This window comes from Tupaia chinensis, unplaced genomic scaffold (genome assembly GCF_000334495.1).
Source record: "Tupaia chinensis unplaced genomic scaffold, TupChi_1.0 Scaffold000076_1, whole genome shotgun sequence".
In the NCBI taxonomy this organism is placed as follows: Eukaryota; Metazoa; Chordata; class Mammalia; order Scandentia; family Tupaiidae; genus Tupaia; species Tupaia belangeri.
The window spans coordinates 3,256,001-3,281,207 of NW_006159536.1; the positions used below are offsets into that span (position 1 = coordinate 3,256,001).

General features: G+C 38.9%; 1 protein-coding gene across 1 annotated transcript in view; it reads right to left on the reverse strand.

The window, feature by feature from the left end:
• The window catches only part of PARD3B (par-3 family cell polarity regulator beta), a 1,250,195-nt gene that overhangs the window by 213,814 nt on the left and 1,011,174 nt on the right, over positions 1–25,207 (reverse strand). The window contains exon 19 of the mRNA XM_006142461.3: positions 22,988–23,098. Coding sequence (XP_006142523.1) covers positions 22,988–23,098 — 111 coding nt within the window. The remainder of the gene's footprint in view (positions 1–22,987; positions 23,099–25,207) is intronic.

Here is a 25,207-nt window from a genome sequence, read left to right on the forward strand (position 1 = left end):
CTAAGTGGAAAAATTTCATATAATTTCAGCGTTAACCTTAGATGCAAAGGCATGACAATGTATTTCCAGGAAAAATACCCAGAGACATAATATAGATTATGCTAGTTCTCTAGATGATCAAAAATACTTAAATTCATCAAAATACAAATCTTTTTTATATGTTTTTGCAACTGAAATTGAGAACTATTCAATTGATGTGACCAAGTAAATGTGACCTTTCATGTGAGAAATATGAAGAATGGAAAAAGGAAAAAGAAAAATAAAAGGACACAAAAGAGTACAAGATGGTAAATATCAGTGATAGTTTATCTGTGAGGTATTGCCAGTTAGGAGGATGCATATTTGTCAGATTTTTCAAATGCACACACAGTGGTAGAAATCAATAAAGGCCTCTATTGGGAGCCCCGAGAAGTCAGTCTCTATAGGATGTCCTGACTGGTGTATAGGGTTGTGAAATAGCATAGTCAGAAACATTTCTATGTTTCAGTGACAGGTAAAGGGGTTGAAGGCCAGCAGATGGTGCACCAGTTACGTTCCTGGACTCCGACATGGTCAATGTGGTTCAAGTCCTGGACCTAGAGGCTTGAAACTCACACAGGGCACCTGTGTGTGCATGGCCTAGGTCCTGGGATGAGAATGGAGAAGGGATTGTGGTGTGTCAAACCCCCAGAGATTTCTATGTTTCAGTGACAGGTAAAGGGGTTGAAGGCCAGCAGATGGTGCACCAGTTACGTTCCTGGACTCCGACATGGTCAATGTGGTTCAAGTCCTGGACCTAGAGGCTTGAAACTCACACAGGGCACCTGTGTGTGCATGGCCTAGGTCCTGGGATGAGAATGGAGAAGGGATTGTGGTGTGTCCAACCCCCAGAGGTTGATTTCTTACTTTCCGTCTCACTGTTTCTGTCTCTCTCTTGCTCTACCCATGAGCATATGCACCCTAAGGCCAAAACTTCTTAAAAAGAGAATGGTAAAGAGGTCAGGGTTGATTTTCTAAAGAAGACTCTAGAATGTGAGAGTCAAGCTGAAGCCTATGAGGAAGATATGCAGAGAGATGCATTCAATTAACTAGGGTAGAACGTGCCACCTTTTGTAAGTGAAGATGATATACCTACTGTACGCTTCAGTGCCCTCTTAAGAGTCCCCCTGACAAATGATGAGTTCACTTTTTCCCTTAGCTTTAAGGGCTCTGTCTAAGAGAATAAATTTTTATCAGGTCATCGGGAAAGTCATGACATGCTTTTCTGTTTTTCTATGTAAAAATGAGTAATAACTTTCACAATGACCCAATAGATGCCCACCTACCGTTGTAGGTGTAGTTTTGAGTTACTCATAGGAATTTCAAAAGGCTGTATGAAAAAGGAACACCTCCCCTTTTCTGAATTTGCTAGAAGGCATGTATGATTGCCAGAGAGAGACACACATGGAAGAAGGAAAGTGACATAGCACCCCATCACGGGAGAATTGCCACGCCATAGTCCGTCTCTTCCATTTCTTCTTTGAGCATTTTGGAAATATACAGGCATATGCCCAGTGTGTTTTTCTTTTCTTGTTAAGTTTTATTTTTATTTATTTATTTATTTATTTATTTATTTATTTATTTATTTTTTGTCATTGGGTGCATGCACTCACTGGAGAGAAACAGAGAGAGAGAATGAGAAGGAAATGAAAATTCACTGCCTCCCAGAGTGGGGGTGATTGCGGCCATGCTGAAATCCCCTCTCCTCCATTCTTCTGGGATTTGGGACACACACACACACACACACACACACACACACACATCTGGCATGAGTGTTCAAGCTGCCAAGTTGAGGACTCAAAGCATGGTTGGTCGCGTGGGAGTCCAGAGCCTTAACCACTATACCACCAGCTGGTTCCCACAGTGTGTTTTTCAGGCTGTTGGGTCCAAGCCTCAAATCATGCCATTGGCCATGTGGGGTCCAGCCATCTTAGCCACCACACCACTGGCTGGCCTGAAACCCTCTTTCTTGACAAAAACTTCTCACTTGGCCAAACTTTGGTCAGACTTCTAACCCTGCTCCTAGGCCAATCTCTGCACTTTCCTGTATAATTCAGTTTTAGCAAAACAAAACAAAAAACAAATCCCCACAAACAAACAAACAAAACAAAACAAAACCCTCCTAAATTAATTTTATCCAGAATTCCTGGTTCTCAGAATCTGGTCAGATTCCTCATCCTCCACCATCCTCTAGTTGATGTCTAATCACCTGGCCTGTCCTCAGCCAGGTGATTAGATACATAGATATTATGTATCTATGCATTCTTTCTTACACATGTTTGTGTACACACATACAGTTGCACTCAAAGTCATGGCATTAAAGATATTCCCACAAACAGGAATACTTTCAGACAACTTCAGTCTCTTCATACCAGAAAGATGCTCTCAGATACAACAAAGCAATAAAACAAAAAGTAAGCACTGCCTCAGCTAGTCCATGCTTGAAACTATCTCCATACTCTTCAGATGAGAAACATTTCTTTCTCCTATAAAGTCGGTATAGTCAGAATCCCTCCTTTTTTATTCGGAGAGGTTTTTGCTATAGGACACGTGCACTCGCCAGACAGAGAGAGAGAGAGAGAGACAGAGAGACAGAAAGCGAGAAATCACCCCCCAGGGAGGATGGCCATGCCACAATCCCTTCTCCTCCATTCTCCTCTTGGGATCTTGGTCACGCACGCACATGCGCCTGGCATGAGTTTTAAGCCACCGGGTCTGGGACTCGAACCGCGGTTGACTACATGGGAGTCCAGGGACATAGCCATTATGCTAACTGCTGGTCCTGTCAGAATCCCTCTCATCACTAGTGTCTTCTCTTAGTAACTTTATATCCATTGCCCCCCACTCTGCTCTTTGGTTCTAAATTCCTGCTTGTTCATCCTGTATTTGGAGTGCAGCCCAACCTCTCTCCTCCACTGCAAGACCTTGTTGCATTAGTCCCTAAACCAATCGCAATGGTTCTGAACAGTCTTCCTTGCTATACTTTAATAAGTGTCATTAAATTATTTTTTCTTTAACATTCCCCTGTTCAGAAAATGAATACTTGAGTCCTTAGCATCCGTTACAGCACTTATACCACAGTGGGTTCTCTACTGACTTTTTAAAGGTGTCCACATCCACAAAGGGTGATGTTTATGTAATAATAACCTTATTGGCATGTTGCCTTAACTATCTGAGCCAGACAGCTGTATTCATTTTAGAAAATTAGCAAATCCACTTCTGTGCATGCTGTTCACCTGCAGGCCCTGAGCTTCAGTAGATTTTAGGGCTCAAGAAACATGTGAGAGAATGTTGCCTTCCCCACCGGTGTTTGAATCTTTCCATCACAATGCTTTTCCCGGTTTCTTTTGAACACACTCCTTAAACCAAATACTCAGTTCCCTTCATCAGCATCCTTTTGTACACTATGAAAACAGGTTATGCATAACCATTTACTTAAACTTGAAAAATGTTACTTTCCTGGGACCAGCAGATGATGCAATGGTTACATCACTGGACTCCCACGTAGTTGAGCACAGTTTGAATCCCAGATCCGGCGGTTTAAAACTCAGGCGGTGTGTGTGTGTGTGTGTGTGTGTGTGTGTGTGTGTGTGTGTGTTGTGTGTGTGTGCCCAAAATCCCAGGAAGAGAATGGAGGAGAAGGGATTGGAGTGTGACCATCCCCCCCAGGGGGGTGATTTCTTGCTTTCTGTCTGTCTCTGTCTTTCCAGTGAATGCATGCACCCTATAGCAAAAATCCCTCTCTCTCAAAAAAAGTTACTTTTCCAAACCATCAAGAAATGGTTATTAAATGCTCACAAGGGGGCTTAGTGTAGTACCAGGCACTGTTGAGTCCATGTACATCACGCGCCCTACAGTGAAAATCTCTCCAAAAAAAAAAAAAAGTTACTTTTCCAAACCATCAAGGAATGGTTATTAAATGCTCACAAGGGGGCTTAGTGTAGTACCAGGCACTGTTGAGTCCATGTACATATTATGTATCTATGCATTCTCTCTTTCTTACACACACATAGTTTCACTCAAAGTCATGGTATTAAAGATATTCCCACAAACAGGAATACTTTCAGACAACTTAGCTCTCTTCATACCAGAAAGATGCTCTCAGATACAACAAAATAATAAAAAAGCAAGCACTGCCTCAGCTAGTCTGTGCTTGAAACTATTTCCACACTCCTTCAGATAAGAACCATTTCTCCTTTCCTAAGCCATCCGATTCTAAGGCAATATAAAGATGAATCTGTAAATAGAATCATAAACATGTCTGTATCAATCGATATGTTTTTGAAAGCTGTGGCAAAGTTGTAAAAACATACAAGTTATTTTAGTTTTAATTTGTGATATTTGGAGAACTTCCTCTGATTTGCCATCATAATTGGCATGCTTATAGTAAAATGAGTTGCTCTCTCCTGTGTAGAAGCAAACTCTCTAAGTATATCTTTGAGAACTTTAAATTTCCATGTGGGTTCACATGCCAAATTAGTTTATTATATCAAAATTAAAAAAAAATTCTTTGAACTCAGGCAGAGTCATGCTTATGTGAACAAGAGCAGTGTGTACCAAGGTAATTGATATCTGCAGGAGGTTCTTTCAGATTGATCAGTGAGTGTTGCGTGACTAGCTTTAGTACAGTATAATTATTTCCTTTGAATATTTTTCATTTGATTGTAAAATTGGTATAAATGGATGATATCAGGCATTCATTTTTATCTTAAGTCATAGACACATTTGAGGCAGGAAATATTTTAGCATAATATTGGTTTTCTTAGCATTGAATCTTTGCTGGTAAAATAAAGAATTATAGTTCCCTCAAGAGTTAACTATCCATTTTTTCACATTTTGTAAAATGTTCTGGTTTCATTTAATACCTTTCTCTGTTAGGCTCTACTAATCCATCCTTTGAAATTAGTGAGATAAATCTGTAATTATTGGGAATAGAATTGATAGTTAAAACTAGAAAAAATTATCATACCGATTTTAAGATGCTGTGTAAAACATCCTATATAGGAACATATTCAGTTTAGGTTTATAATGATGTAAGAGGCAAATTATAATATTTAAGCATTTGGGGTGCCAGGAAGTAGTGTAGTGATGAAGGCACTGGACTCTCGCTTAGTTGACTGTAGTTCGAGTCCTAGATCCAGCAGCTTGAAAATCACACCAGACATGTGTGAATGCCCAAAACCCTAGGAGGATAATGAAGGAGAAAGGACTATGGCACGGCCATCCCCCCTGACAGAGAATTTCTCACTTTCCCTCTCTCAGTTTCTTTCTGGTGAATGTACATACTCTATGGCAAAAATCTTAAAAAGAATAATAAATTTAAGCATTTTGTTAAGGCTATGATCTTGTTTATCCAAAGTGGAATACTTAATTGACATTATAGAATTAAAAAAAAATATGCAAGCATTTATGTGACCATTACAAAATGCACTCTGAAATTTAAAAGTGCAAGTAAATGATCCTGTTTTGAATTTATTATTATAGCCACTATAACCAGATTAAAAACATATGAATTACACCACACATTATCTTGACTCAGTGATTTTTTTTTTAAACAAAATATCCTTTGATGCTCATTCAGCTAAAATGCTGCACTTTCTTCACAAAGATGCATCGTTTGCTCTGAAAGTATCTGTAAGTGCCTAGAATACATATATTTTTAGCACTTGAAACTTCCTCTGGCTATCACAGCTTTTATTAGAGACTGTGAAACATTTTAGGATTATTGAACAAATATCAATTATGTCTATGTCCTCAGTGTCAATCTGAATTGGAATTGTGCCATCTTTTACATCTTCACTAATAGAATTTTTAATTAGCTGTTGATACTGTCAATAATAGAGTTCAGTATTATTTTAAAGATGATTTGTTTAACCAACTGCTCGTCTACTCATTTATCATTTACTTTTTAAAACTGGTGCTCACTATTATAATCAGAGGGTTTTTTTGTGTGTTTGTTTTTAACTTGCCAGGGGGTGCATGTGCTCACCTGACACACATACACACACACACACACAGAGAGAGGGAGGGAGGGAGGGAGGGAGAGAGAGAGAGAAAGTGAGAAGGCACCCACTCACAATCCCAAAGGGGATGGACATGCTGTCATTCCCTCCCCTCCACTTTTCCTTTCAGGATTTTGGCCAAATATGTGCACACTCTTAGCATGTTTTTTTTTTTGTTCTTTTTTTTTTTGGAGAGATTTTCGCTATAGGGCGCGTGAGCTCGCCAGACAGACAGAGAGAGACAGAGAGATAGAAAGCGAGAAATCATCCCCCAGGGGGGATGGCCACACCGCAATCCCTTCTCCTCCATTCTCCTCTCGGGATCTTGGGCACGCACGCACATGCGCCCGGCGTGAGTTTAAGCCACTGGGTCCGGGACTTGAACCACGGTCGACTACATGGGAGTCCAGCGACATAGCCATTACGCTAACTGCTGGTCCCGGCATGTTTTTCAAGCCACTCAGCCTAGGTCTTAAGCCATGCAGTTGGTCATGTGGGATCTAGCCACCACTATGCCACTGGCTAGACCCAGAGTAATTATTAAGTAGATCACTATGTTTTCAAAACTAGCTAAGACTGTTTAGTAAGTTACATGCTTTTAAGTTGGATTGAGAGAGATTTTGATAGAATCTTCCTGTCAGAATCCTCCTGCCCCAGCCTCCGTACTAGCCAGGACTATAAGCATGCAATGCAATTCCCAGCCTTTTTAGGTTGGGCTAGAACCGACCTGGGCCTCCTGTGTGGCGTCGGCCTCTGAGCAGCAACATCTTAGCAACATACACAGCAAGGGTGAGCCCTGGGCAAGATATTTTAATGCATAGTTATTCTTTTTTCACTTAATTTTTAGTACTTGTCAATTAAAAAATTATATGAGGGGATCAGCAGATGGCATAATGGTTATATTGCTGGATTCCCACATAGTCAACCATAGTTCAAGTCCCAGATCTGGCAGCTTAAAACTCATGTCAGCACATGTGCATATGTGCCCAAAATCTAGAGAGGAGAACAGATGAGAAAGGGTTGCAGTGTAGCCATGCCCCTTGGAGGGTGATTTCTTGGTTTCTTGCTTTCTGCCTCTCTATCTCTCTGGCAAGTACACATCCCCTATAGCAAAAATCTCTCTCAAAAAAAAATTATATGAGTAACTTGTTTGAAATCTGCTATTATTTTATACTTTCAAGTCAACCAACACTTTACTAAATATTTTCTTTCTACTGACATGTAAGAAAATGAAACAAGTAGAAAGTATAATCTATGTTTCAAGAGAATTAAGATCTAGACATGAAGAAAGGACATGAAACTGCAGGAGAATATCTAACAAGGAAGATTTTATGAGATAAATGCTGTAACTTAGTGGTTATGTGGATTCCTGATTATGGACTAGGAATTTAATAATACTGACTCTCTCTGAGAGTAGGTCTATAGCATCTGGTATATTACAAATAAATGACCATTGCTATTTTTCATGATCCTACATTTACATTAGTTTTTTATGCTTGCTCCTTGAAATATAACCTACACCATGAATTCTGACCAAATCAGCTCATCATATAGCACCAAAGGATCCTCATTTGATGGAGAATAAACCAAGGACAGTATGTCTCATCCATATAATCAAATTTAGATTTCCTTTAAAAAGGTACATCTTTCATTTTAAAAGATTGAAATAAATAGTACTTAAAAATAATTTCAACTGGTTAAATTTAAGCCAATGGAAAAGAATAAAGACACAAGCCCCACTTAAAAAATGAACAACCACAAAATATTCTGGACCCATCGTATTTTCATTTATTTGTGAAGTAGAAGAATTTCCTTCAGTGTAAGGTCTTGTCTCTCAGGATCTGGCTTAGTGATAGGAAAACAAGTGTTGATCATTCTGATGGACTGGCCACTATGCTTCAGTGATCCATCACCGCTGTTCTACTGCCAGTTACAAACGACCTCATGTTTTCTGACACCATTTCATAGCCCAGGAGCTCGTCTTACTTCTCCACATTGTCGACCATCTCTTTGTCAACCATTGATTTAAGCTATCCTGCATCTAAGTTCCATTCTAGTAATTATTCACTTGCAAATGAAATTAAAATCAGTATGGTTTTATATTTGTTCATTTATTCATTCATTCATCCATTATTCAACAACTACTTACTGAGCGCCTCGTCTATGAAATGTGATGTATTAGATGCTGAGAGTAATAGAAAAATGATTACGGTGTGGTCTTCACCCCACAGAAATTACGAGCTGGTAAAGCAAAGAAAGTATGTTTGTAATTACAAACATCTAAAATTTCATATGGAAAAATAACAATAACAATGTGTGTCACCTTTGTGCCAAGCACAAATCCAGGTACTTTATATATTTCATCTTATGTACATTTCTCAGGAACTCTGAAGGCTAGTGATTACCTAACCTCCTTCACTTTTTTCTTTTTCCAAATGAGGAAGTTGAGGCCAAGAAAGTTTCAGATCACAACGTGCATGATCACACAAGCACTGCAGGAAAGGGTAGGCTTCAAACCCAACACTGATAATGCTGCTTGATGTCTTTCAAATAAAAACTCTCTAAGAAAAATGGTTACAAGCAGCATTTACTGAACATCCTTAAGATTGACACTGCTCCAAATGCTTCATTTCAGTGTCTAATATAATCCTCACAACATTACTATATAGAATATATGTATACATATACATATACACATACATATGTGAACACATAAATATATAGATACACATACACACATTTTGCAGTTAGAGAAACTAAAGGTTAGTACAATTTAGTAACTTACCCAGGATATTTAATGAAAGAATTTTCTTCCAACTTAAGTAGTTTGGGAAGGGATGGAGAAAATGAAGTTTCAAGAATTTCTGTTATTTGGAACAACCCAGGTAGAAGGGAGTATTCCAGACAGGAAAATAATATCAGGAACCACGTGAAGTTTGGAAAATTTTATGGTAATCTCAAAGTGTCAACATTCCAGATTGGCTGAACCCGGGGGTCGTAATGACAAGGAACAGAAATTATGATTAGAAAATTAGGTTTACAGTCAGATTCAGTAGACCAAGGAGTTTGAACAGTATGCCATGGGCAATAGAGGACCTCTGAAAGTTTGAGAGAGAGGAATGACTTTGATGAAAGATGTTACTACTTCTCTCCAGCTTGCCATGTTTAACCATCTCTGCTTTAAGAAATCGTAATTTCAAAAACTATTATGTAATTATCAAAGTCCTCCAGGAACATGAACACACATAGGTTTCGCCTAAACATCCAATTGCTATTACAATCACTCCTCACTTAATGACCTGTTTGTTCAATAACCATTTAGACTTATGACCAGTTCTGCAGAGTGAGAGACCTCCTTTCTCAGTCTTTGGTTCTACAGTTGATTTATATTCATTACAAGAAATTCTCACAATCATGCAAGACTATATATTTCATTTATAAATTTGTATTTTATTGTGCACCTATAGTATGTTCAGAATAACTAAAAACAATTGGCCAGATTTATATTACTGTGATGTGGTGTGGCATGTTGCTTTCTGGAGCTTATCTTAGGTATGCTTTTCATATGAATACAAGTATGTTATTCTAGTGTGGTGTCATATGACTTCTGTTGACAAATGTATACCTGTTGTTCTGTGACATACCCTAAGACATCTAGATTTAAACTCCCCACTTACTGACCAATTTGTTTAATGACCCAACCATAGAACCAACTGGGTCATTAAGTCAGGAGTGTCTAAACTATTCTTTAAAAAAGGAAGAGGGGGTTTGGTGACCTCTAGGAGAAGCAGATGTTTGTGCCATAGCCCAAATCACTTCAACCTCTTTAACTCTCTTTCTCACTTTCTGTCTCTCTGTCTCTCTCTGTCTTTCTGGTGAGTGCACACACCCTATAGCAAAAACCTCTCCAAAAAAAAAAAAGAAGAAAAAAAGAAAAGGGACCAGCAGTTAGCATAACGGCTATGTCACTGGACTCGTATGTAGTTGACCACAGTTCGAGTCCTGGACTTGGTGGCTTAAACTCACACCAGGTGTGTGTGTGCATGCGTGCCCAAGATCCCTAGAGGAGAATGGAGGAGAAGGGATTACAGAGTGGCCATCCCCCCTGGGGGGTGATTTCTCATTTTCTGTCTCTCTGTCTTTCTCTTGTCTTTCTGGCGAGCACACGCGCCCTAGCGCAAAACCCTCTCCAAAAAAAAAAAAAATAGAAAAAAAAAAAAAAAGGAAGGGGGGTTTTAGGTGACCTCTAAGAGAAGCAGATGTTTGTGGCATAGCCCAAATCACTTCAGCCTCTTTAACTCTCAATACTGAATCCAACAAAGGATATAAAACAGAAAGGAAGAGGAGTGTGAGACTGGGAAAGGGGTCAGATTTCTTTGAACATCAATCTGAAATCTCTTCAGATGCACTGTAAAGTTATTACGAAATTAAATTCCAGGACAAATATAGGTAGGTAGGAGTGTGGAAGAAGAGGAAAGGACACTTTCACTCCTTCTCCACCAAAGACTGGATTCAAAATATTAGCAGACCAGTTACTCCCACTCCACCTTAAAGTAATACATGAAACAGAAATACACATGAGAGGATTTTGTGAATTTAGTGACTGTGGTCACAAGTGTTTTCTGCAGTCACTCACCCCATGGCTTGGAGAGGCTGCAGGAAGCCAGGCCATTTGTATCCATTCCCCCTGAATTTGCTCCCAGGGCTGCCAAGCGCTCGCTGCAGCCAGCACTCCCTGCTACTGTGCTGCCATCTCATGCCAAGCTCACTCCGCTACAGAAGCAGCTTCCAACCGGTGATCAATAAGAAATGAGAAGAAGCTCCTTGAATGGAAGTATCTGGCATGACTCCCAGCTGGGCAAAGTCTCCTCTCAAGTTGGCCTTCCTTATTATCACAGGGTCCAATTCAACAACTTTCCCAGATGGTCTGTCTTAGAGCATTCTAGGCTCCCAAAGGCTACTAAATGGGTTATCTGGAGGTTTTACTCCCCAATCAGGGGAGTAAACCATGTGCTTGCTTCATAAATATTACATTTAATTCTCACGAGACTCTGAAAGGCAGATTTACTGAACAGATAATACTCAGACTTGAATCAGGTAAGTACTTTGACAGTGTGCATAGGTAGTCAGGTCTTTATCCCAAATTTCACCCGCTTCTGGGCCCTGTCATCGCTCCAGTTGGTCACCTACCTCCCCTGTACCACCACCTAGGTCAGTTGGTCCCACACAGGACTGTGTCAGTAATTTGAGACATACTTTCAGATACATGAGGTCAGAATGTATTTATCCAAACCTACTAAATTCTCACAATATATTCTGATCTACATCTATGTCTGTATTAACAGTCTATCTATAATAGGGTTCTTCAACCTTGACACAATTGCCATGCTAGGCCACATAATTCTGCAGTAACATGCTTATTCCCTACCTACCAGGTTCTAGTACAACCTCTCCATAGTGACAACCGAAAATGTCCTTTGACATTTTCAAATGCCCCATGGGAGCAAAATTACTTTACATTGAGGACTTCTGATCTACAAAAAGCTGCCCAGGATATGTAAGAAAAACATATCCAGTGTTTGGTGTTTCAAATCACAGGTTTTCATTAATTTCTGCATAAATGATGTGACAGAAAAGTGGGAAGTAGGGTAGGGGCCGGGGGGAGGAGATTCCAGAAGATAACAGGTTAAGCATCCTTTCGACTTTTAAAGTTTGCCAACCTATGTGCACAATAACTAATCTTGGCCTTCAGAGTGGATGTGTTGTCATGGAATTTTTCCAAAGCAGGATATAACATATGTCCAAATAAGAAAGGAAGATGAGATATTCTAGAAATTCTAGAAATTCCAGAAAATAGTATTTGATTAACAAAAGTCTGGTATGTCCTTGTTTTTTAGGATATTTCTAGCAAATTAAGTTACTAGTACATAGTTCAGACCCAAACTAGTCCAAGTAAATATTCTGGATTCATTTAATATTTATTTATTCCATTTTTTCTTCTAAAGAACTTAGCAGTTAAAATCATTTTATCCAAGTGAAATGTATAAAACTAAGTCCTTTAGCATTATTACTATTAGCATTTCACTTCATGGCAATAAAAAGAGGAACTATAAGAATACATCTCCAAAAGTGGTTTTTTTTTTTTTGGTTTTGTTTTTTTGAGAGATTTTCACTATAGGGCGTGTGCACTCGCCAGAAAGAGAGAGAAACAGAGAGACGAAAAGCGAGAAATCACCCCCCAGGGGGGATGGTCACGCCGCAATCCCTTCTCCATTCTCCTCTCGGGATCTTGGGTACGTACGCACACACGCCCGGTGTGAGTTTTAAGCCACTGGGTCCGGGACGCGAACCGCAGTCGACTACGTGGGAGTCCAGCGACATAGCCATTACGCTAATTGCTGGTTCCCCATCTCCAAAAGTGGTTTATCCAAAGTCATGAAAACAAGTGATAACATGGGATCTCTCATTCCTGAATGGTCACCAAATGGTTTTCTACCTAAAGTGCCCAAAAACTTTCATAGAAAATGTTTTCCTCAGTTTCTCCACTGCTGTACATTATCTCTAGCAAATCAAATTGATCAATATTTCTGACTGGCATTAACATCAGAGGAATTACCAGTTTGCTGGTTACATTGAACACATGTTTACTTATTTAATGTGTGTATATTAATACCAGATTTTCTTTTTTTAAAGATTTTTTATTTATCCTTTCATTTATTTTAATTTGACCAGACACACACACACACACTCAGAGAGAGAGAGAGAGAGAGAGAGAGAGAGAGAGAAAGCCACCAGGTTCAGGACTTGAACCATTGTCAGCCATGTGTGACAGTCCAGCACCTTAACTACCACATCACCTGCTGGCCCCAACACCAAATATTCTTGATAGACGGAATTTAGAATTTCTTTACAAAATGTATCAAATCAGATATTCTAAACATTTCTGTGGAACCACTCCAAGTAGTTTAGTATAATTCCTTTTCAGAATGTATTTCAACAGCACGACAACTGCATACAGTAATGTAATATGTCACTCCAGGGTTTATGAATATAAGAGTCTTCATTTAAAACAATTTTTAAAGAGCTGGTGTACTTTTTAGAAGTTTCTCTAAAGGGCTGTTGGAAAGCATGCCAGTCAAGTGATTCATTTTATGTATTAATCCAGCTCGGCTGACAAGTAGTTGCTAATACAGCACTTCTAACATTGATTCCAGTTCCATAAAAGGATTTTGGCTCATAAAAAATGCTGGCATGGCATTAGGATGTAGGTGTTCCCATCTCTTCTCTATAGGAATATAGTAATGTGCCAAGGTTTGTTGGTGACCGCAAGCATTTCTGAGAAGATAGGTGTTACAGAGATCATGTCACTGTACAGATATTAAAGCCACCTGTATTCCCGAGTCTCACTCCCTTACTCCTTTAAATTGAAGGTACATTTTGAGAGCCAGTCCCAGAGGAAAGGGTGGTGGGGGGGTGTACAGCCACTATGCCATTGTGTTTGTGTTCTCTCTCTGTTTCTGTTCCTGTCTATTTTTAATCCTCATTCTGGGAAAGGAGACTGTCCTTACTGTTACCCAAGCATCAGTAGTAATCTCTGTTCATTCACTGAGATGGTTAGTACTATGAGAAGCAGAAATATGATAGTTTCTTTCTGTCAGCATGAAATGAGAACGTGACCTTGTCCTGAGAAACACTGCCAAGTAATATTTTTCATAACTTCCATGCGGTGATGATCTAATAAGAATCTAAAAGTAATTAACTGAATCTTTCTTAGCCAACCAAAGCCTTATTCAAATACACATTTTTATCAAGATTCTAAAGAAGCTATAAATTGGGACATTTGAAAAACCGGGATCTAATCCAGTCCATGATCTGATCAGGGTTCAGTAGTAATAATAAATTGGGACTATTAAAACTGGGACTCCTTCCAACATTTTATTTTGCTCACACCACAGGACCTAGCAAATTCTACTGCAAAAGACAGGGATATTCAGTGATGAGTAAAACTATGCTAAATTAATCATTTGTATGTAATCATGCCAAAACATGGGTGTTTTCAACAGTTTAAGTAGTGCCGAAGTGATAAGTTAGGTAAATAATTAATTATCGAGAGTCACTTGGCAAATGAAGAAAATCAACCTTCTGGTTTCTTTTTAATAAAATATGCACTCTTTTTTAGGATACAATAATGACAAAACCCTATCAATTTATTTGCTGCTCTATGTATTTAGGAGTGTTATATGTATGTAGGTTACAACCAAAATAATAATTCTGAATGTAACACTTTCTTTTTCATTCTTAGACTACAATAAGGATCTTCATTTTTCAATATGAACAAATGTTGGATAAACTCTAGCCTTATTCTGGTTTTCATTTCAATTTCCAGGAACATAAAAATCCTCCATAATTAAATAAAATGCTGAGAGGTTGGGAATAGATTTTCACCCACTTGAATTCTCAAACTATAAATGGTTTCTGAATGTTTTTGTATCTCTAAGATGCATTTCGTTTATGTGGGGAACTTGCAGCTGCATAATTAAATCTTGGTTTGCCAAATATCAAAAACACATGTATTGATTTAAACTAAGGGAACAGGCTACAAGCAGCTCAGCTGATAAGGCAAGGGAGAAGCCTCTGCAATTCTTGGAAGGTTTCCCAAAAGGAAAGAAAACTAAGAACCTTGAATTCAGACACTGAAACCGATTAACTTTCCTAAATCTTAGCTTCACTCTCACTTAGACGTTCCATTCAGGCCCGTTGTTGAAAACAAGAGCCATATGTTTTCGTACTTCTCAGTGCTGAAGCTGGAGAGGAGGCATTTCCCCACCCCTCCCATCTTCTTCTTTGTCCTTCTAAGATTCTGTTAAGATCTACAAAAGGAATGCTTCATTAATATAACAAAAGAGGTTCCTGCAAAATAAATTCTAACGTGTTATAGGAGCAATAGAAAATCTTGAAGTACATAAGTTCTATGTTGTTACAAGTTTTTGGTCAAAGTTAGTAAAAAGTGTCATTTAGTTTAATTTTATTTCAGAGTCAGTAATATGGAACTTTAATGGACAGCCTTGGGTGTCAGTGGAGATATTTTTCTCAGTACAAGAATCCTAAATTGGCATTGATTTTTAAAATTTTTGCCACGGGGTATGTGCGCTCACTGGAGAGAAACAGAGAGAAGGAAAGTGAGAAATTATACCTCAGAGGAGAATGCTTATGCCACAATCCCTTCTCTTCCAGTCTCCTTTTGGGATTTTGGTCAGGCATTCACATGCACCCAGCATGTTTTTCAATCCATTGGGTTCAGAATTCAAACCTTTGGAGCTGGCCATGTGGGATCCATTCACCTTTACCTCCACACCACCAGCTGCCGGGCATATTTTTCTTCAACTAATCTCCTCTTCACTTTTGAGAAGACAAGTACTTAAGTACTTTACAGGTCCGAGAATATGGCTAATTTCATATTTTGCAGAAGGTTACCAAATTAAGTTAAGTCTTACAGTGAAACAAAACAACAGAAAACACATGCAATGACAAGTTAAGACAATTTTCCACTTTAACTCATGATACTAATTCACCTAATTAGAATGTGTGGAAATTTGAATTTAGTTTAGCTTGATAAAAGATCCAAGGAAAAATAATCTTTGAATGTAATACTGGTTTCATTCCTCTAGCAATGTATATAGGTTTTTTGAATTATTGTATGTATGTATGTATGTATGTTTTTATGGATTTTTGCTATGGAGTCCATGCACTCACCAAAGAGAGAAAGAAAGAATGAGAAATCACCCCCACCCCCCGCCCAGCCCAGCAAGATATGGCTATGACACAATTCTTTCTCTTCCATTCTCCTTTCAGAATTGGACACACGAGCATGTGTGCTTGGCATGTTTTTGAAGCCAATGGTTCTGGGACTAGAACTGCTCAATTAGCCAATGTGGGATCTAGTACCTTAACCACTATGTCACCTGCTGGCCCAGAACTAACGTTTTATTATGGCCAATCTTACTGAAGCATGAACAAAATGATGAATTTATTTAGTGTAAGGCTTCACTACAATGGACTGCTTGGCTTGTGTCAGGAAGGGACATATCAAGAAACCAAATATGAGACTAACAAATTCTACCACACTATCTTTTTTTTTTTTTTGGAGAGGTTTTTGCTATAGGGCGCGTGCGCTGGCCAGCCAGCCAGAGAGAGACAGAGAGACAAAAAGTGAGAAATCACCCCTCAGGGGGGATGGCCACACCACAATTCCTTCTCCTCCATTCTCCTCTTGGGATCTTGGGCACACATGCACACGCGCCTGGTGTGAGTTTTAAGCTACCGGGTCCGGGAACATAAACCGCGGTTGACTACATGGGAGTCCAGTGACATAGCCATTATGCTAACTGCTGGTCCCTACCACACTACCCTGAACAAGAAACTTGGACTTAGGTATTCAGATAAGAAAGGTGCATACACTACTATGACCCAATGACATGGAAATTTTTTTTTTGAGAGGTTTTTGCGCACAGGGTGTGTGCGCTCGCCAGACAGAGAGAGACAGAGAGATGGAAAGTGAGAAATCACCCCCCGGGGGGATGACCACGCCACAATCCCTTCTCCTCCATTCTCCTCTCGGGATCTTGGGCACACATGCACACGCGCCCGGCGTGAGTTTAAGCCACCGGGTCCGGGACTTGAAACGCAGTCGACTACGTGGGAGTCCAGCGACATAGCCATTATGCTAACTGCTGGTCCCGGAAAATTTTTTAAAAATTGCTATAATTTCAAAGTAGATGATTCTGTCCTTAAATACTTCAATATTTCTCAGACTCTAATATCTGGAAAGGGACCTAGAAATCATCTAAGGATTAATGACATATGAGAAGATTTTAAATGGTATGTAGTTTAAGGTATTTAATTACACAAACTAACTTATGCAGTTATATATTTATATCATATTTTATTTGAGTATGTGTAAATATAATTAAGACAATGCTGACAATAGATTAGTGACTGAGGCTTATAAAACTCTGATCTAGTCCAATGACAATGACTATCAGATGAACTAAGCCTGTCTAAATGTGGTCATTAATTTTTTATTTAATTGCCAGAGGGTACGTGTGCTTTCCAGAGAGACAGAGCCAGAAGGAGAGAAAGTATCCCCACCCTCAATGGGGTATGGTCACGCCTAATCCCTTCTCTTCCATTTATCCATCTTCTAGGAATTTTGACAAGCATACAAATATGCCCAGTGTGTTTTTCTTTTCTTTTGTCAAAATTTTGCTATGAGGCATGTGCGTTTGCCAGAGACAGAGACAGAGAGAGAGAGAGAGAGAGAAAGTGAGAAAGCAGAAAACAAGCCCTAGGGGAATGGCCATGCTGCAATACCTTCTCCTCCATTCTTCTCTTGGAATTTTGGGCACGCATGCACATGCACATGCACCCAGTGTTTTTTAAGCCATCCTATCTGGGACTTAAACTGTGCAGTCAGTGATGTGGGGTCCAGCGCCTTAACCTCCACACCATTTGCTAAACCCTCCCAGTGGGTTTATCAAATCTCCAGAGCTAAGGAATCTAGCTCCCTTAACCATAGACCACAGGGCCAACCTGTCATTGGCTTCTTACGTTCTTTACATTTCTTCTTTACAGTTCCAGTATCAACAAACAACCTCATAACACACTCTAATTATTATTTTTTAAAAGGTTTTTGCCATAGGGTATGTGCAACTGCCCAAGAAACAGAGACAGTGAGAGGGAAAATGAGAAATCAATTCCCAGGAAGATGGCTATGCTGCAATCCTTTGTCCTCCATTCTTCTCCTGAGATCTTGGGCACACATGCATGTGGGGCCGGCATGAGTTTCACACTGCTGAGTCCAGGACTTGAACTATGATTGGCCATGTGGGAGTCCAGTGCCTTAACCACTACACCACCTGCTGGCTACTGCACTCTAATTTTTAGGATTTTTTCCTTCTATTAAGTTGAAGGCCATCTCTCTTAAAATAATGCTCCATTAGTATCTTCAAGAAAATAGTTGAATGAATGGATGAATAAGCAAATAGGCTGAAAAAGTAGAATAGAATAAAACGTATGCCATAAAATAAATCTAATCACTCTTCACCGTTCTTTGAACATGTGAAATCAGCTATGTATCCCCAGGTCCTTCAACATTTTTTATAAGAGGTAGATTTGATGCCCCTATTATCTGTGTTAAGGAGAGATACAGGATATTCCAGGTATGATCTAAGCAGTGTGAAATAGGAATTATTGTTTCTTCCTACATTTTGTACATGAACTTCCAGTACTGTAGCTTAGGACTGGATTAAGTTTCTGGCAGTCATATCCTCCTGTTGACTCATGCTAAACTTACCCTCAACTAAAACCATCAGGTAAATTTTTCATATATTTGGTATTAAGTCAAACCTTCCACATCCTGTGTTTATATAGTTCATTTCTGGAGCTAAATCCAAGACTTTTACATTTATTCCTATTAATTTTCTTTATGTTTGACTCAGTCCATTGTTCCAGATGATTCTGTCATCAAACATATTATCAGCCCCTATAGTTTCTTGGCATTCACAGTTAGATCAACAAGTCACTAATAATGCCAATGCTCAGCAGGCCAGGGTAAAAAATAAATTTTCAAGAAAAACTTTATTCTTGCAAATTATACTGATGGAATACTCATCAGAAATCTTGGGGTACAATTTTCCAAATAGCTCATAATCCTTCTACAGTTATTCATCTGGTACATATTTGTCTGCATTAACCACAAGATACTGTGAGACATAATTCTGAAGTCCAAGAGAGCTCTGTCAGTGGTTGTGCAGTCAGAGGGCAGAACAGTAGGTCTCGGCCTCTCTGTTTACATTTTGGGTTGGGTAATTCACTACTGGGGGATGCGGACTGTCAAGCATTGTAGGATGACTAGCTGCATCTCTAGCCTATACCCAGTACAAGGCAGTAGTGATTCCCTTCTTTAACCCTCTTCTACAGTTATGTCAATCAAAAATGTTTACAGACATACCCAAATTTCCCTTGGGGGCAAAACTGCTTCCTCTCATTCACGAAAACTTTTCTAGACTCTACATTTCTCCAGTCTAGTCTAGTAACCCAACCCACCCATTATGGTTCTTTTAAACTTTTTTTTTTTTTTGAGAGGTTTTTGCTATAGGGAGTGTGCGCTCACCAAAAAGACAGAGGAAGAGAGATGGAAAGCGAGAAATCAGCCTCCCCTTCCACCCCCACTCCCCCGGAGGGGATGGCCATACTGCAATCTCTTCTCCTCCATTCTCTTCTTGAGATCCTGGGCACGCACGCACACATGCCTGGCGTGAGCTTAAGCCACCGGGTCTGGGACTCGAACTGCGGTCAACAACATGGTAGTCCAGCGACATAGCCATTACACCAACGGCTTGTCTTTTAAACTTTTTACAGGTCAGCTAGGACTAACATATTCATATATATTACCAAACAGTCTGTATCAGGATTTAGATATGTAGACAAATTTAAACGAGGTATAAAAATCCTAAGAAAAATAATGGGACAAATGAAGAGGGATGATAAGACCTTAAAATTTAGAATCGAGGATAGATTAATCTCGGGTAAAAAAGTAACAAGGAAATTAAAGCTTCACTAGGAATTACATGATTTAAAGGTAAATTATAAAGACTTGTATACCTGAATGCTCATTCGAGTGTTGCTTTGAACAGAGAAAAATGAAAAGAGACTGAATGTTTGACAATGGAAGGTAAACAATTTTTTGTATATTGATATCACGAAATACTAAGTAATGATCAAAATGATGTATTTTTAAGACATTCATGACATGGGGAAATGTTCACAATATAATGCTGTGAAAAAGCAAGACTTTATATATATAATATGCCTATCATGTTTTCAAGAAAACTCCATGCACACAAAAAAAGATCATAAAATAATAATCATGGTTTGGGATTACAGTGGAATTATGGATAATTTTGATAGACTTCTTCATACTTTTTATGTTACCATATTTGTCTTAATGAACATATATTGCTTTTGTAAGTTGTGTGTGTGTGAGGGGAGCTGGGGAAAGCGAGCCATATTCCCTGAGGTGATTGAGCTCTGGCTACTCCTCATTAGTTTACAAAAGTGGATGCCAGTATGGTAGGATGCTTCAGAGAGGGCCCATGAGAAAAGTGACAGTACATGTAGGGTGGGTCACCCAATCATCCCAGAAAGAAAATCTGTATCTCATTTTTCATAAACATAAGAATAGCTTATGTTCCCACTAAATTCTGTTCCTCTAAGTCTGTGGTTTGACAACTAGAATGCTGAAGAATTACTTTGGGCTTACCTTTTTAAACACAGTTCCCTGGGCTCCAACTCTCTAAATGCTGATTCTTCAAGTCTGGTATGGGGCTCAGGAGTCCCTTTTTAACATGGTGCCCTCATAATTTACTCTGACACACATTCTGAATGATAGTCCACTTTTTGAGAACTACTGTTATAACAAATCACATGGTTTAATTTGGGTATTGTTTTCTGCCTCTATTTTTGATCATTACTTCCTGGTTAAGCACTATAGAGAGTTGTTATAGACCTAGAGTGGTATGCCAGTAAACTTGCTCTTGGAAAAACAAAAACAAAAACAAAAACAAAATCCAGTTTATTACATTTGCCAATTTCTGTGCTGTAAATAATCCTAACATGGCCAACTGTAAGCTACCAATGGTTTCACAATCAGCTCACAAAATTTTTGAAAGTTTAACAGTTGGCTACTATAATATGCTATAAGTTGGCTCCCTCCCTGTGCAGTCTATATTTTATTTAAATGCTTTAAATACTTTGAAAAGGGGATAATGAAACACTATTATTATACCTATTACAGCTAGGATGAAACAAGTAAGCAATACGATGGCTTGAATCATGTGAAGGAAACAAATCTTGAATACATTAGGAAAAAAGGGCATTAGCTTTGATCTCTATTTCTTATTTTATTCTATTTCTCATTGCCACGCCATGAAGAGTGATACACTCAATGAGTTCTTTAGGAGTTACAAATTGGTTTCCTAAGGATGATAGAGAATCAAGGAATGGGATTCTGGGGTTTGGAACAATGCCCAATACTCAACTCCTACCTTCACCCACTATGCCCCTGAGCCTCTGAGCCCCTGAACTGTTCAAATGCCCTTGCTCATTAATTCTATAGCACCCAACCATAAAATCACCTCCTCAACGTCTTCCCCTAGCACATGATTGAGATAATGTTGTCTCTAGGAAATCCATATCAGATGTGTTTTATGTGTTCATATGTGGGAAGTAGCCTAAGTGGAGGCTAATAGTATAGTTTTTTCACTATTTTGGTCAGACATATTTTAAGAAAATTGGACCTGAAGCCTACAGAGCCAGCTGAGGCAAATTTACAGTCCTGCTCTTAAGAACAAAACTCCCTCCGGCACCTGCTTCCTAAAGGCAAAACCAGGGAGGAAATGAACTCTTGCTCAAAGACAACCTACCTTATTTTATGGGTTATCAATTTTTTAACTGGCACACAGTTCCCCAGCTACTAAGAGTTTCCCTGCCCTAGCCCAAGCAAGTACTGAACTGGAAAAATTGTCAAGTCTGCATTCTAGGAAACAGCTCCTTTCCCTGAAGGTGAGGCATGGGATGCTGAGACTCAGTAAAGAAAGTCAGGGAAGCAGCAAAGATCTATGATGTAAGCTCACCACATGGATGTATTTGCCAATATATGCATTAAAATTTAAGCTTGAATTACATTTCACATTACAGGATTACTGAATTGTGGGTTATGATGGAGAATCCCTCTCTTGTCTTTGGAGTAGGTAGCTCTGTCAGGTGAATAGTCAACAACAATGCAAAACACTCGATTTCCTTTTAACTCCTCCAGTGACCTTGGGACTGAGCTTATCAACCTCTCAAAAATGAGAAAGCACTAAACAGCATTTTTCCTGTGCTATTGATAAAGTCAGCCTTCTGGATGGGAATAGACTACAAGATAGGGGTCAAAGGGTAACAATAGATACTCTTAGATGGCTATGTACTAGAAAACACAATGAATAGATATGATTTTCTTAGTGTAATCATAGACTGACAAAGTAAAAGAAAGAACTGACTCTTTAAAAACTGTAAGGATTAATGTAACTAATAAGCAAGTGAAAAGTTAGATACAGCTGACTTCATTTATGATGAATCAGAATCAAATACTTAACATTATACATTAGTTTGTCATCATTTCAGTCTTTCTATCAGCTTCACTCAGTAAAGACAAAAAATTTTCAGGAGAATATGAATATTCAGTTACGTGTTTCAAAATCAGACATTTACACATCCACTTGGGATAAGTGTCAGAGTTAACATCAAAGACATGTGAAGGACCTCTTGTCCAAATGGAACATTAAACTCCTCGAACATGAGAATTCAGTCCTTGCACACTGTCATTATTTCAGAAAATGAAGCCGGCCCTTTAACAGATGGGCAACATACTTTTCAGCTTGCTGATAGCCTAATAAAAGACGGTGGCTTTTAAAAATTGAAGGACATGGACTTCTCCAATTACAGTACCCAAACGGATTTGCAGAATACAATTAAGAAGGCATACAACAGCTTGACAAAAATTAAGAACAGACCATGGGGATATGATAGTTCTAAATATCAATAACAAAATGACCTTTTTATGAAAAAAAAATTCCCTTATTGTTTAAACCAAAGAGAATATATGCATTAATAGAGTATAAACTGGGGGTGGGGGACAGCATATTATGAACTTATAAGTACTGACATAATAAGTATATGAAGTTAAATTTCTTCTCAAAATATAGTAAAAATTTCCCCCAAAGAGAGGTTTCTTTTACCTCAGATGCCTTTCCTTTTCTATCAGTCAACTTCATCCTTCAAATAAAATTGCAGTTGATTTTTACAATAACCAAATTAAACACAGACCACAGACTCAAATAAAATAAAAGGCTCTGATTTCTGCTCACCTTTCCCGTTCTTCTTTCATTTTTTCCAATTCCTCTTCTCTTAGGCCACCATGCTTCAGAGTACCTTTCTGCTCAGCCTTTCCACCCTTATCATCTTTCTTCTTTGCAAATCTAGTGAGACATGAAGAAGAAGATGGTTGTTAACAGTATCAATGGTTTTCTATGTGAAGTTAGGATATTTGTGAGATGAAATCATTAAGCTATAATTATTTAAGTAACATAAGACCATTTTGCATAAAATGGAAGTAAAATAAGATAACACAAGTAGAAAAATAAGATACAGAATTCTTCTTATTCTCTCTTCTTTCTTTTTCTTTTTCTTTTTTGAGAGGTTTTTGCGATAGGGCGCATGCACTTGCCAGACAGACAGAGAGAGACAGAGAGACAGAAAGCAAGAAATCACCCTCCAGGGGGGATGGCCACGCCATAATCCCTTCTCTTCCAGTCTCCTCTCGGGATCTTGGGCATGCACACACACGCGCCTGGCGTGAGTTTTAAGCCACCAGGTCCGGGACTCGAACCGTGGTCGACTACATGGGAATCCAGCGACATAGGCATTACGCTAACTGCTGGTCTCTCTCTTCTTTCTGTCCTTCCTTCTTTTCATTCTTATACATATTATGCACCATGCACAGCATCATGTGATTAAAAGACTAATAATCTTGAACTATTAATAGCGAATGAAAAACTAAATGATTATTGTTATTATATAACTAAAAACTAGTATCTTAAGCAGATCTCCAGAGTTCCAGGATATTGATATTCACTGACTTTGAAGGTCAAGCTGATGGGATTATATACAGTGACAGAGTGGCAACAGGCCTTGCTAAACACCTAGTTCAACATTTTCATTTTGTCAATGAAGAACCAAAGCTCTAAGAGTTTGAGCCTTCACCAAAATTTCTTGACAGGTTCAGGGCAGTGATGAGATTAGAACTTGATTACCTCCTACACTGAATTCTTCCTTCCAGGCCACATTAACTCTCTAACATAGCCTCAGGCTTTCCAAACCAGCTCCAGGTTAGCATGCTCAGACATTCCTTGGTATGGGGCATATATTATAGTTCAATGGGCACAGTGCATTTATGATGCTTTTCCAGACACTGTCTTTCCTTATTTTTAAGAAAATAAAACTGCACATTTTCATGAAACAAAGGAAGCAGCAGCAATTAAATTATTATCCAGATATACCTTTATACGATGGGCATTTTCCCTAATAGGCATTTTCTCTAGATGCACTCTCCCATGGAATTGGTGCCAACACACATGAAAAAGAAAATCACCTGATGCAGTACCAATAACTAGGGTGAAAAGCCAACCAATTTTGCATATCCTTCAATTAAGGAAAAAATTATCCTTAATCTATGGCAATCCCATGTATTCCTTGTTTCTTGTCTACGGGAGCAGGATTGAACCATGTGTATAAGTGTGTTTGTGTCATTTTAGCTCTATGTTATCTGCCTACCCACCTTGCCATCTACCTATCTATCTACCCACCTATCTACCCAGTTTTCTCCCCCTCTCCCTTTTATATCTAAAATACTTAGGGAGATTTTTCAAATTATATTATACATGCTCAAGCTGCCCATTCTACCCCATCTTCCCTGAGACATACTTAGGATCTTCTCACACAAAGATCTGACATACAATTTTTTAAGAAAGTAACGTCTTCAAACAACCAGAATAATAAAAGAACCACAAATTAAGCTCATGTTTCTACCTTCTACAGAATTCAGTAAAAATGGTTATATATTTATGACTTTTTGGATTGTGTTGCAGGTTACTGCAGAGATTGTCAGTTAAGTGACAGTTCTGAGTATCATACCTGGAACATGTCATCGGTAATATTCATAATCCTATTACTATACTAGTACAGATTGCATCTTGCTTTCCCCTGAAGCCTTTCCCAGTCTTGACTCCTTTGCATATGAGAAGACTTCAAAACTGTTTATAGATAACTCTAGGTTGGTTGCCTGGGACTTTAAGGTGAACCCCCACTCCACCCCTCCCAAAATCTGGATCGAGCCGGCCAGCAGTTCCGGATACCAGGCGGACTGAGGCTACAGGCCCGACCAACCTGGTACTGTCACTCATTGTCTGATCCTTTTCCACTAGCCTTTGGACTGTTTGAATTTTGGTGATTTGAGTAGTGCGCCGCGCGATTTACTTTTTCCATTTTCTTTCTCTTTGCTCTTGGGGTGTTGCTTATTTGGTCAGTTG